Raw genomic sequence first — 14439 nt, 5'->3', positions numbered from 1 at the left:
ACCCTTATTACAGTTTTAACCTCTTTGTGGTACGGTACTATACGGGCATCAGTAAAGAAATACGTGAAGATAGGGCACCCTCCCTCCTGAAACAGGCTGAGTTTGCACAGCCCCCAGAGCCACAAACTTCACGGTGCCCAGTGAACCCAGCCAGGGTAGTTAGTGCTTCAGTGCATCATATTAACTCCACCCCAGATGGTTGATTCATGTATTATATGAACTGTCTATGTATTATAGAAACTGAGAGCCAGTTTGGTGTAGTGATTAAGGTGCTGGCCTAGAAACCAGGAGACTGTGAGTTCTAGGCCTGCCTTAGGCACGAAAGCAGCTGGGTGACTTTGGGCCAGTCCCTCTCTCTCAGCCCAACCCACCTCACAGGGTTGTTGTTGCGGGGAAAGTAGGAGGCAGGAGGATTAGGTATGTTCCCTGCCTTGAGTTTGTTTGTTTTTTTTTAATTTATTTATATATATATATATATGAAAAATCTGATATTATTTATAGGCCATTCTAATCTGTTAGGATTCTGGGTGGCTTACAGAGTACAACCATAAAAACCACAGATGGTGCCATCCAAAGAAAGTTAACAAATATCAGTTAAAAGACCAAAACGTCTCACAAGAGGTCTACCACCCATTCTAACTCAGGGCCTGGGGACAGAGCCACATTTTAAGGGCTTGTTTGGACAGGGCGGGGACTATATGAATCTTGGGTGGAATGATGTTCCAAAGGGCAGGCATGACGAAGAAGACCCAATTCTGGGTCCCACCAGGTAGCCTTGTTTAATTGATGGGACTCAGAGCATACCAGTTCTGTCAGATTGTGTGTGTGGCTCAAAGGAATAAACCTACGTGCAGTTAATGTCACTGGAAGACAGTCTCATTGTTGATGGAAAATTAGCAGCAGGTCCAATTCAAACCCTTACAGGGGCTTCAACTCTCTGAAAAAAACTTGCTCAAGGTAAGTACCCTGCTCCACCCTCAGATTTTTGGATCCCAATGATTTAGCAGCATTCCCAGTCTCACACTCAGGTGGGTGCTTGCAGTTGTTTTTTCATGCATTCATTCTGGCCGCTCAGGAAATAAGGAGACAATGTATTGAGTATTGATATGGAATAATTATTATCTATTACACTGGTCTCCCAGTACTTATGCAAATATTCCGAATAATTATCACTTTTTGAAGAACTTCTCTGCATGTTCTGATAAAGCTGCACCAATCCAGTATCATCCAGCAGCTAATACTGTTACCTGGAATTTTAGGCTTCATTATTAGCTTTTTAATAAAGGTGATATTAGCATTTTAGCATGGCATCCCTGCTTCCTTTTAAAGTTCAGGAAACCATGTTTTCTTTTTAACCAAAGCCATTTCTTCTTTTGATATGCAAGAACTAGCCTTTCCAGCAACTAAAAAATAGTTACCGTATTCTAGAAGTTCTTGAATACACTTGTAAGTATTTAGAAAGATACAAATTCACTTGGGAAAAGGGGTGATGTAACCCATAAATTTGCCACTTGTGGAATGTTATCTAGGATCAGTGTTTTCTATGGTTTAATTTTCATATCTAATTAATGTCTCCTATTGTTTGATTTGTTGCTTTCTGACACATCACATATACTGAACATACTGAACAATAAAACATATTATTTGTTTCTGTACCCTATATAAAGACTGGACCCCCCCCTTAATAAACACTTTTTGCTTGGCCTGAAGTACTTGAGATTCATGCTATCAGGCAGGGCAAAAAAGCCATTTTGCAAAGTTAGCCTCTCCCCCAAATTCAGGGATCAAGTTTTGTTTTGTTTTTTAAATCGGCTTCATGCAAACTCAGATGCCTGAGTTTCTAGGCAATAATACCATCTACAATTAAAACTGTTTCATTCAATGGACATTTCCAGAGGGACAAAGTTCCCAATGCATTACACTGTATTAAGGAGCTATTCTGTCTTTTCTTTAACAGATTTTTTTTTCTGATTGTAAAAGAACATACAGGAGCAATACAAATGGTACATTACTGTTCAGATAGGTACTTAGCGATCCCCTATTTCAGACAATAAGAAGTCCATGTATGCTTCAAAAGTAACTTGGAAGAAGCACCTTGGAATTCACAAAAGCCTGAGCACAGCACCTTTGCTATTCATTAAAGCAGCTACCTCTTTATTCAGGTTTCCATGAGCCTAACAAAAAAGACAAGTCAATATATTAAAGTAGTCACATTGTCAATGTGACTTTCAAAGCATCCACATTTTTTTTTCAGGCTCATGTGGAAAAAGATGTGGCTGCTATAAACAATGCAGATAGCGCTTGCTTAATGACTATTCGTTCAGCAACCATCTGAAGTTACAACGATGCTGAACAAGTTAGTTATGACTGGTCCTCAAAGTTACAGTTGTTGTAGTGCCCCTGCAGTCACATGATCAAAATTTGGTTGATTAGCAGTCTGCTCTCATTAACAACCGTAGTGTGCACTTCAACTCCCCCCACCCAGCTATCTCCCCCATCTCTGTCCTTTTGACTACCCTGCACTCTGCCACCTACTCCTACCACCCCCTTTTGACCTTTGCCATAATCTTTCTTCAGCCACTGACAAGTCATAACCAGCCAAGGCAGCTGCTTGGCCTCCGTGAGGCTTCTGGGAGGCCTTACAGGGCCTCGTGAAGGGCCAGCAGCTGCCTTGGACAGGTGTACCTTAGCAGCGGGAGGAAGACAACAGTGAAGGGAGGCGGAGGGTGGCAGGGGTAGGTAGCAGGGCAGACAAAAGGGCAGAGATAAGGGGGAGATAGGCCGGTGAGGGGAGTTAAAGCAGAGGCAAGCCTGGCAGGGCAGGAGAAGCATGAGGTCCTGGCTTAACAACCCCAACTGGGACCACAGGAACTGCCATCGCTAAGAGGTGTGATCACATGTTTTGCCTAATGACCACTTTGCTTAGCGATGGAAATTCCAGTCCCAATTAGGGTCATTAAGCGAGGACTACTTTGTAACAGAGAAATGCTGTGTTACCTTGCCTGAGTTCAGAAGGATTTCTTTCAAATCATTTTTGAACCATGCACAACTGTAATAAACGCAATATTAAGTCTATACATGTATATTCTACTGAATTCAGCTAGGTTTATTCCTCAATAAATGCAGAGATTTGTACTGAGGTACACTTAGAACTAAATAGGCATAGGATCATTCTAGTGTTGGTTTTTTGTTCCTTAGAGGCAGTGGTGACTCCTGACAACTGCCTGGGTAGTCCCTGCAGTTTTCTTGGCAAGATTTTGGAAGCGGTTTGCCATTGCCTCCTTCCCAGGGCTGGGAGAGAATGACTAGCCCAAGGTCACCCAGCTGGCTTTGTGCCTCAAGCCAGACTAGGACTCACAGTCTCCCAGTTTCTAGCCTGATGCCTTAACCACTACACCAAATTTTGTCTCTGGTTTTCTTTACCAGATAAAACACTGAAGCTATACTAGTTAAAATAACTCGACCTAAGTTATTTTACAGGATTACAATTTTAAAAAATCTAATTAAAACATTTGAAAAAGCAAGTGAAAGGATCAACTAGGGACTCATTGCTTGTACCATATATACATCACTTTATTTTTTAACCTTTCCTATAGATACTAAAGTCATCTGAAGGGAACATCATTTGAGACTGTATATCTAGAACCACAAATCTTGCTCTTTTTCTAAATAAATGTTTTTTAAAACCACACAGCATATTTTAAGCAAAAATAGAACCACCCTTTTAGAAATCATTCCATATAGGTGCAAAATCCAAACTGGCACTTCATTATATAATTTATGATGCAGAATGTACACTGTTATATAGTGCACCTTCACCACAACTCTCTGCTGTAAGGCTAACATGGATATAAGGCAATGCTGATCTCTGTTCCCATTTACTTTCAAGTTCATTTGAAAAGAATCTGGTTATAAAACCACAGTCATTGCTGTTTCACAAGAACAGACTGCACCCCTTTAGCACAGATTTTCAGTAAACATCAAAATGCCTTGCTTCCCATCATCAAAGTTCAACCCCTTCCTCATTTTGTTTCAGGAATAACTTAAGAGACAGTGTGCCCCATGTATTATAGGTTGTAAAATATATTAAATAGGAAAGCAATGAATAAAAAGCTAATAGTGCTCAATATCCAATTAGTGTGATTCTATCACTTAGGCTGTATCTTCAGTTACTAAATACATGTATTAAATGTTTCTGGAACAGCTATATACATTACAATTTATTTTTTAATCAACTAACTGCTCTAGTTCTGTAGCAAGATTGCACTTTGGCACATTGCTACTTTAGGTTTTCACAAATGTAACTATTCTTAAAACATTCTTTCTCAAGCTACTTCACAGTGCAAATAAAAGACACTCTTTGGACCACCATTTTAGGATGGAATAAATCTCAATTGGAACAAAAATCAGCCAGCTAATTTTAAAATATTTAACCTATATATACTTAACAGCACTCACTTTAAAGGCATTCTTTCTTCACTATGGATTAGTAAACCAGATCATAAGATCAAGCTAGTTTCCCCAAGTTTACATTTATTTAGCTATTAAATCTATATCTTTTTGTAACTATCATAGAATTTTACACTTGCTTTGTATAATACCTATGCTTTTTTCATTCAACATTTTTAGTGACTGTGAGTTAAACTTTACAGGAGATAATAAATCTCCCAGGTTTCCTTTCAAAAGCAGGCATCTCCATATCCAGTAAAAGATCAGTCCAAATGCTCAGACCTCGGACTTCGAAGTCCCCATCCTGGGCTTTAAGCTGTCTTAGGCGAGTCTGGACTGCGCTGCCCAGAGGCTCTGGCACCTGATAAAGGCAACGGATACGGTCCTGCATCTCCTGCCAAGGTACTTCATCTTCTTTTAGACCACTAGTTTGCCATTCCCCATGCAGAGGATCATAACTGAGGCAGCTTCCCCAGGCTGAGAGGAAACTCAAATAAGAAGCAAGTAATTCAGGATAATGGGCACAAAGTGAAGCCAAACACTGGGGAGACAGAAAGCGGCAGAATGATGACAGACGAGCTGGGTCTCCGAGGAGCAACCAAGGGAGGAGCAACACCCTGGCCTCCACTTCCCAACCAGGCTCCACCAGTGCTGCAGCCACTGTTCTATAGAGGACAGGACCGCAGGGCAAACAGTCCAACAAGGCTGAGGAAGATCGGCCTTGGTCCCCATCACCTCCTCCATCATCTCGTAGCTGCGAAAGCAGCAGCTGAGCCTGGACTCTCACTGGCAGGCCTTCCCATTGCTTAACACCAGCTGTTTCTTTTACAGGAGGTTCCAAGTGACCAAGGAGAAGTTGGGAGGCAGCTCTACGTCTTGCTAGTAGACTGATGAAGGGCTCCTCCCCACCAGTTGCTGGGATCAAGAAGCTACAGAAAAGGCTGTGGCGGGTGGTAGAGGGCAATGCCCGATTCTCCAGCAGTGCCAACCCCAGCAGCTCTGGGCAGCGCCTCAACTGACTTAACCTGACTAGACCTTTTTTTTTCAGCTGTCGCTTCAAAGCTTCCCGGAGGCTTGGCTGAGCCTGAAGATGGCTGTGGAGTTGCTGGAAGAAGCGGCCCCAATTTAGAGCTTGCATTAAAGTTGGGGGATCCCAACTTTGTACCAGTTGTGAGCGGGAGGCTGCCAAAAGGCTAGGCAGCTGCTCAGTTTTCAAGAGCAGCATCTCCATGAGACAGAGCAAAATTCCTTGTTTCTACCAAATGGCAACCTCTGAAGAAAATATTTAGTTTTTGCTAAGTTGTCACTCTCTAGAAGTATTGTTTGGTTTGTGATTGCTCTAAGAAAGATCTGGGTTTCATACCGGAAATTGCTGGTTGACGTGTTGCTGTCTGTATGGTTTGCGATTTATCAATTCCTTGGTTCCTCTTTTTCTTCCTATTGTGTTAGTCCTCCTTTTCTTTTGTTTTTGAGGGTTTTTTTTGGGTAGTTTGATCTCTGATTGTGTGTATGTGTGTGTGTGTATCTATACGTTTATGTACGTTACCTACTTACCTTTCTACAGTAGCTTTACTACCAGTGTAACTTTTTAAAAGATACAGTGCAATGTTGCTTTATTAAAGAGCTATCTTAACACAAAGGTTTTAGATAAAGAAGCTGGGTCTGTATGTGTTCGCTTTACTGTTGCAACAGGATGCAGACTGCCTTTAGCCAACTGTGCTTCTCTTCTGAAGAAGAATTAGATGCAAAGTAGCTCCAGCTACACAAAGTGACTTTGACTATTATCTTTGCTTGTTTGGTGCATTTACTCGTTTGCTTGTAGTAGATGGCAGCAAGTTCCCATTTGTAGTGTTTGTTGTTGAACCATTTACAACCATGTAATCAACCTTGTTTTCCAGTTTGACCAAGCGTTGCAAGATGTCATCTAGAAGAACTGCAATTGTTCTTTTCAGATCAGCTAGAGAAAAAAAAAGACTCAAAAAGTGACACTGCTCAGATAAAATTTCATGTGACAAAATAGTTTTCTCATTGTGGAAAAAATCCAGAATATGCAAACTTTTTAAATACACTACTCTATTTTTCAGTTCTAACTTTTTGATTATTTAGCCTGAAAAGCAAACAAACACTACATTCCTTAGAGCTCAACACTGTACCTTCATTTGTAACAAATTAAGAACACTAAATAAACCCTATAAATGTAGAGTTGCCTATATAAACAATTGACTTACCTAATATGCTCTATAAACACTCCAGTTATACATAATATACTGAAAACCATTCTATATATGTAAACAGTGGAAAAAATGCACATATTTCAATTTCCCCCAAATCCTCCATTGTTTAAAAATTTCCAGAAATTTTTACATTTCTGGTATTATTTAGACAATAAACTTATAATATTCAAGGCAAATGTTTTTAGACATATCATATCCAATGTCAGTATATCAGCTCTTTAATATTAAAAGCAGTCTAATTTTTTTTAGAAATGAAAACTATTATATACTTCAGTAGAACACAGAAAATGTAACAAACATTAGTTCTACTTTATAAATATAAAACTCCTTATGCTAATTTTACAATAATGTTGCTTTATATATTTTGTAAAACTAAGCTGAGGATTATTTTACAGAGATAGTTTATTTAGGCTTACCATATCCTGCCATTGCAACTCCATTATCACCATTTATTACATTCTTGTTTTCTTCTGCCAGGGCTCTAACATATCTTTTACTTAAGTCAAGTATTTGTTCACGCAATTCAGCACTGCTCTGTTGCCTTGGATGCTGAAAGGTGTAGCGCAGTAACATTATGCCCCAGATAAAACCAAAAACTAGCAACAATAAACTCAATTTCTGGGACACATTTTTTCTAGAAAATGCAAAAAACATTTCTGAGCAGGCTAAATATGTCAGCAGAAGGTAGTAAGTCTGAAGTCACAGTATCTTCATGGTAAGCTGTTTTGCAAAACATCTTCACAGCATGTTTATCCTTCGTGGCAGACCATTTTGTCTAATTTTTCCATTTGTTTCCTGAAATTTTTTATCAAAAAAGTTGTGTCAAAATTGTTCATTTTTTATTAACTACCATATTGATTTGGAATGTGTTATATAATTTAGAGAATTATTACAGAAACTCTCTGAAATGAATGCTGAGGATGCATGCAACTTAAGAACAAGTATCTGGTGACTTTCCAAACTATAATTCTATAGGACAGCAATACAGCACAAACTGGAAATCTGTGGTACAAATTGCCATTCACCTATGAACTATTTGGTGCCTTCATGTAAGGCTTAATCTCCTTACTTCAACTTTACATCTGTACTATGACAACAATACCACATTATCTTAAAAGATTGTTATAAAAATAGTTATTAAATACTAACCATTTCAGAAAAAGCATCAGCGATTAAGGTGGAAAGCAAGGACATTTCATCCACCCTGCAGATAAACCATTTCTCTCTCTCTCTCTCTCTCTCTAAACCATACCCGGCTGATAATTAGTTAAGGTACAGTATGAAATCTAAAGAAATTATGTCTAAGCTTGTTTATTAACCCTTTTTCATTCTCTGTCATGTCTTTTAAATTGAAAGCTTGCTGTCAAGGATTGCCTTTTTTTCCACTGTCTGAACAGAAGGATAAAAAGGCTATACAGGTAGTCCTCGCTTAATGACCATTCATTCAGCGAGTGTTCAAAGTTACAACGGTGCTGAATGAATGGTAGTTACGACTGGTTCACAAAGGTACAGGTTGCAGTGCCCCTTGTGATGGAATGGAATTATGAAGGCCAGACTCAGGGAGAAAAACGTTTTCTTTCATCTCCTGAGGTGCGAGGGAAAGACGATGAGACTGGCACCTCCTTGAGGAATTCACAATGTTGTGGCTGGCATTACTTGGGAACTGGGGTTTCAGTCTGGGAAGATTCTTGCTAGAGGTTGTAGCTAATAAACATTGCTGGACTGAATTTACATGGTCTCTTGGAGTTCCTTGGGCTAGGCCTGACACCCCTGCAGTCACGATCAAAATTTGGGTGCTTAGCAGTCCTCCCGCATTTATGACCCCAGAGTGCACTTTGACTCCCCCCACCTGCCTATATCCCCCCCCATCTTTGCCCTTTTGGCCACCCTGAACTCTGCCATCGCCACCTACCCCGTCCGCCCCCAGCTGACATTTGCCATCTTTTTCCTCTCACTGCTGACGAAGTGTGCCTGGCCAAGGCAGCTGCTGGCCCTTTGCAAGGCCTCGCAAACAGCCAGCAGCTGCCTCAGCTAGGCACACCTCGTCAGCAGCAGGAAAAGACGATGGTGAAGGTCAGCTGGAGCTGGTAAGGGGTGGCAGGGGTAGACAGCAGAGTACAGGGCAGCCAGAAATGAGGGGAGTTGAAGTGGCAGTGAACATGGCAGAGCAGAAGCATGAGGTCCTTGCCTAATGACAGCACGGTCCTCACCTAACAACCACAACCAGGACTACTGGAACTGCCGTCACTAAGCAGTGCAGTCACATGATATTTCACCTAACAACTGCTTCGCTTAGTGATGGAACTTCCAGTCCCAATTAGGGTCATTAAGCAAGGACTAACTGTAAACAAACCAGGTGGAAGCCAGAAATGAGAAATCTGTGACTTTCCCAAAGGCTTTGCATTTCAGACCCTAAAGCCCCAGGGGAGCTGGTTAACAGTGAGAGGAAACAAAAGCTGAAGTCTAGTCTACATCCAGACTCTAGAGAATAAGCCCTATCAGGACTTTTGAATGAACATATCTAAGAAGTACAGCCAGGGTTTTATCTGTCACTTTTCCACTGTGGATTAATCTATTAATTTAAATAAAGCTTGCATATTGTGAACATACAAAGTAAGTACTTTTCAAGGTAATAAAGAAATTAGGAAAACTTACCATTTTACAATTCTGCTACTTTACTTAGAGCAGTCCTCATATGACCAATATATTCCAAGTCAACATTTGCATCCATGCTCAGCTCAATATCATTTTGAGTAATCTAGCTTGTCAACCTAACACATTTCTTATTTTTCAGAATAAAGAGCAGCACAGTTTGCTATTCAAATTATAACCATTTAGGAGCAGGAGAAACATCTGAGAAAAAAGAATAAAAAAATAAAGTTCATTCAGGTTATTACTGTTATAAATGTAGGCATGAGAAGAAACTTTAAACAACACATTGATACTTCAAACATAGATCCTGTGATTCTCTATATAACCAAAAAAAAAAAAAAGCATTTTGAAAACAATATTAGAGATGCCAAAACTTCAGAAATCATGTGTTCCAAACTGCCCAAACTCCACCGTATAGCTACTTATAAGGAGCAATTCTTTCATAATTCTTCTGTGCTTTCTTCAGTAAAATACAAGCAAGAAAAAATGAGGACTATATGTAAAGTCCAGAATTACACAAAGCTCTTCAGCAGGCAATCTTTGACTCTTAAATTTCCTTTATGAGATTCTCTCAAAAAAGCCAATAAATTTATTACTGCCTTATAATAGCATTTATATATTATCAAGTTACTTATTACTGGCCTAGTGATATTTGTATGTTATCAAATTAAATAGAAAAGACCTTTCTAATGGGCATAATAGCATCAACAGAAAGATACCAATTTTCCTATTTATAATCAAATAGAAAATTATTTTATGCAGAAGTAAGTCCCATTAAATTGAAAGATTTAAAATTTGCCACCAGGTTAGTGTGCATTTAAATTCACATGTCCTGTTGAGATCATAGAAATCACAAAGTTAACTTCTGCCATCACATATTTCCAATCAAGTTACATTCAATTTCTTACACAGAATGTTTTAAAAAATATTACCCTGTAAGATTAAATCTAGCAGGAGAAAGCAGTCTTTCAAAAAAAAAAAAAACCCTTCATAACCTATATTTATTTCAAATTTTGCAATACAGCTAAACTGGGGGGAAGCTTGATTGATGGCACAAGATGATTTAAGGAGCAAGGAAATAAAAGATTAAGATAATACCTTATTTCAGGAACGCTTCAATCGAGAGGCATAGCCAGAACGTGCAAAATCGCTATGGTACTTAAGAAAACAAAGACTGTGGTTGTGTGTGTGCACGCAACGTGCTTATCATGATCTACTTAACCCCATTTTATTGGATCGCATGTTGATCCGTAAACTAGCCACACGAGCTGGGCTCGCGCAACACACTAGGTTAGAACGTGGCTTGCTCGTTTCTGTGTCAGTACTTCGTGCGAACATACCTCGGTACACGCCCCGAATCGTGCCTCAGAAACACAGATGTTTTTCACCAAGCGACTCACACAAATCCATTCGTCGCCTCCCAGATTTCTCTTTCTCCATGGGTTTTACGGCGAAGAAAAAGCTGGTCGTGGGCAATCCCCAAAGGACAAACCTTGTCCGCCCTTCCGGCACTCGATCTCTTTCTCCCCCTCTTCCCGATCGTGTTCTCCAAGCCCAAGTGTGAGCCTCCAAGTTACCACCGAACCTCGCACATCCTGCCTGTGGTGCCAACGCAGAGCAAGCGTCCCCTAACCCCCAGCCTAGTTCCGCTCATTTTAGGCAGTACCTCCTGACTGCGCAGCACAGAGAGGGAAAACAGAGCAATTGAATCGCATCCAGGCCGCACTTCCGGCTGCCGGTGGAAAGAGGGTAAAATTACCATATGCGGGGTGGAGCAATGAAGGCAACACATTCAAAATGTTCGTTTCGGCTTTCGTTCTGGTTCTAATTTCGAAAGCACGTTGTTTTATTATTATTTTTTGCAGAACACTAACTGAATTTACACTGAATTCTAACTTAGTTTTTATTTTTTGTTGAAATTTTAGCAACTTGCTGTACTTTCAACGTTTTTTATACCATATATTATGAACTTTAAAAAAAAAAAGCACGTCAAAGGTGGAACAAGTTACCCAGAAAGACGAACTGCACTTAATCTAATGCGTTCAAGTGGAGACTCTACAGCCACGTGTCTGGGATGCTTACATTTGGATTCCTGTATGAAGAGGGGAGTTGGACTTGATAGTAAATGACCTCTTCCCTTTCCATGCTTCGGTGGTATCCGTATAAAATGTGTGTAACGTGACTGAATGCAGAGTTCATTAGATTTTATCTCACCTCACTGTAGTTCTTGTTCACATGAGACACTGAACCACAAACTAACCATCCACATTTTAGTCTACCATGTTGTGCAAACCCAGCTTGTGTGTGTTAGTTTATGGTTCAGTGGACTGTGCAAACTTAGAGAATTGGATTGCAAAACTGGTTAACTAGCCTGAAGTGAACTTAACTGAGCTTGGACCATAAATAAATTACATTCATAAAATATTTGCTCCTGGGTTTTCCTGGAACGTCAACATTAGTAGTGAGGCAGGTAAAGATACTCTCTTCTGAGATAAGTTTTAATCTTTTAACTAATACCTCTTTTGCCAGCATTCCTAGAAGTTATGAGGGGAGTATGAGGAATCCGAACTAAGATCAAGGCTATGAGCAGCAAGCCAATTCAGTCTGATTTTCTCTGATGCACGTTCCAAGTCATCCTTATACACCAGTGTTCTGGCTGCATAATCTTGGTAAGAGGAGTCTGGAGTTCCCAGCAGCTATGCAATTTGCCAATCCTCACACCTGTAGTTTAGCAATATCTTAAGAACCATTGATTCCTCACCCTTGTTCATACACTCAGAACAACCCAACTGCTATCCACAAAAACCTAACTGATCTTTCTTTTGAAATGAATTTACATTATGGTATTATTTAAAATACAAACTATTTGTTACCTTTCTTCTAGGCCAAGAAATATTTGCAGGCATTTGAAAAAAAAAATAATACTATGCAATGCAGTCAAAGTCTTGTACCAATTCCTGGGACAAGAGTGCAAGGTTTTTTAATGGATTATAAAATGCTTGGACTTGGTTATGCTGTTATCCTATTATTCTGTTTTTAAGTATGTTTGTTGCATTTTGTTCTCCTTTGTTTTTATACTTCTATCCAATTGTAAGCTGTCCAGAGTCACTTGGTGGTTGGGTGGTCATATAAATCAAATGAAAATAAATATTGTATTTACCCAGCAAATTGTCATTTACTTAATAAAACCTATTTATGGAAACCCTGATTTAGCATCTTGTGTAAACATAATCATTGATTTCAGTTCTTTACAATATGGTTATCTGCATCTTCAAAGCTCCCTTATGGATCTACTAGCAGTCTTGTCTTCTCTTGTTGTGGAAATTAATTACATAGCAACACCAATGAAAAGACATCTAGCTTACTATTGATGCTATTCATTTCCTTCCAAATCTGTTCTCAGCGGATGAGTTCAGCTGTTCATTGTTTCTTAGAACAACTGCTTTGTTAACCCTTAAGTCCACTTAAGAGTTCACATGAACTAAAGAGCATCTCAACCCCCCCCCCTTTCAAAATTGTAAAACAGTTACATAGGCTTGTGCAGCATGGCTATTTCAGAAGCTATTGCTAGCTGTCTCTGCGTGAATGTGCCAACAACAGCAGATGTAGCAATTCAAAAATAAGTGCATCCCCAGATATTATGAAGAACTTGTTTTAAAAGTTTTGCACAGCCCCAATTCTGCCACAGCAGTGTCACAGACCTCATCTGACTGACACTTGAACTACATCTTAGCCTCGTTAGTGGTGCCTTTTACAGAATTCAGAGGAAAATCCTGATCAATATGCAGTATTCAACCATATAATGAAATAAGAACTAAAATCTCTGCAGGGTCCATGTGACCTTTCTGTTCTTCAGCAATTGAACTATACTTATGACTCGTGTAAGTCCTTTTAAATACTTTCTGTAACCTGCAGCTTCTATATCTAATTATGATGATGCAAAAATTACCTGTGGTACAATGATATCATGCAAATGCTGCTCATATGTACCTATGCCCTAACCTCAGATGCCAGTATGGGCATTTGCATTACAATTTCATCACTTGTCCCCTTTCACCCCCTTATAGATGTCCCCATGTCTGTAACATAGTGTGTGACATTTCCTTATATTAAAATGGATTTTGTATTACATTCATTAATGTACAGTGGCATACAGAATAAAATCATTAAAATTTAGTCAAATCAGGACCTTCCATGAGCATTGAGAACAGTCTGAAGAGATGACAGAAGTTCCAATGCTATCCGAGATTATTTCATCTTATGAATTCTGAAAAAGTGGATAGGATTCTTGGAAGTATGAACATTGCCTACGTGGCCTCAACCATTGGCCCAAATGGCTCCTGCAGGAAGCCAGTAGGCATGTGACTGGCTGGAACAGGAAGACTGAGAGAGGGGGTGATCCATGCTACCTTGAAAGAAATGTGGAGCACCCATTCTTGGAGGCCATCCTTAGATCCAGTTGGGTTGCATAACTATTGCCTAGTCTCCAACCTTCCCTTTATGGGGGAACTAGAACAGATAGAAATTATTTTATGCTGCCTTAGGTAAAGATAGGGGACAAGATGAAGGCAACAACATTGGTTGGGGATATCTCCAAGTTATGACTAGGTGCACCAGGAGAAAGGCCCCAAAACTTCAATGGAAAAAAGAATACTGGCACAGCTAAGTCAGAAAGAAATTCCAAAGTGGTAGCTGTTTTAGTCTTATGCAAGAAAAGAAAGGGAGAGAGATTTACAGTTCCTTTAAGAATACTCAATGTTATGAAATCCTAATTTTGTGTGGACTGGTCCTTGCACATCACAGTTTAAGTACATACAGTGGTAGGAAATGGAGGAAAAAATGTGGTGGCAAGAATTGACTGGGTGGATAGGAGACACAGAGATGAAAAATTAGGGATTGTAAAGCAGTGGCATGTGGCCTTAGGTCTATTTAGAAAATAACAAAGTATCTTATAGTCCACCAAAGACCATAAATGTCCTTATTTCATGAGCTTTATCCTCTAAAGAGGTTTACTGCATGTTGGATTTGTAGCTTGGAAGAAGAGAATATATGAGGGGTAAATATAACATTGAAAATGATCAAATGGAAGGTTATAATATTTGAT

The 14439-nt window shown here is 39.6% G+C and overlaps 2 protein-coding genes across 2 annotated transcripts; both read right to left on the bottom strand.

Annotated features, from left to right (window-relative positions):
- Nucleotides 1–3552: 3552 nt before the first annotated feature.
- Nucleotides 3553–5680, bottom strand: LOC103048146 (Fanconi anemia group F protein-like). The gene has a single exon (XM_007425714.4). The coding sequence runs from the start codon at nt 5678–5680 to the stop codon at nt 4640–4642; it is 1041 nt and encodes a 346-aa protein (XP_007425776.1). The 3' UTR covers nt 3553–4639.
- Nucleotides 5681–6230: 550 nt separating this feature from the next.
- CCDC126 (coiled-coil domain containing 126) lies at nt 6231–11067 on the bottom strand. Its single transcript, XM_007425713.4, has 4 exons — nt 10676–11067; nt 9339–9536; nt 7100–7478; nt 6231–6406 (listed from the first exon to the last, which is right to left on the bottom strand). Exons 3-4 carry the CDS (start codon nt 7335–7337, stop codon nt 6231–6233), a joined length of 414 nt encoding a protein of 137 aa, XP_007425775.1. The 5' UTR covers nt 7338–7478; nt 9339–9536; nt 10676–11067.
- Nucleotides 11068–14439: the final 3372 nt, after the last annotated feature.

The sequence above is a fragment of the Python bivittatus genome, unplaced genomic scaffold (assembly GCF_059951505.1).
Source record: "Python bivittatus isolate LINGU-HERP-01145 unplaced genomic scaffold, Pbiv_v1 ctg000610_np1212, whole genome shotgun sequence".
NCBI lineage: Eukaryota > Metazoa > Chordata > Lepidosauria > Squamata > Pythonidae > Python > Python bivittatus.
Note: the sequence above shows the minus strand (reverse complement) of the source record. Positions and strands in the feature narration are given on the sequence as shown.

Coding starts and splice junctions, on each gene's coding strand:
- LOC103048146 (XM_007425714.4), bottom strand. CDS start 5,680: ATGGAGATGCTGCTCTTGAAAACTGAGCAGCTGCCTAGCCTTTTGGCA.
- CCDC126 (XM_007425713.4), bottom strand. CDS start 7,337: ATGTTTTTTGCATTTTCTAGAAAAAATGTGTCCCAGAAATTGAGTTTA. Junction 6,407..7,099: donor AGTTGCAATGGCAGGATATG/GTAAGCCTAAAT, acceptor TTTTTTCTCTAG/CTGATCTGAAAAGAACAATT.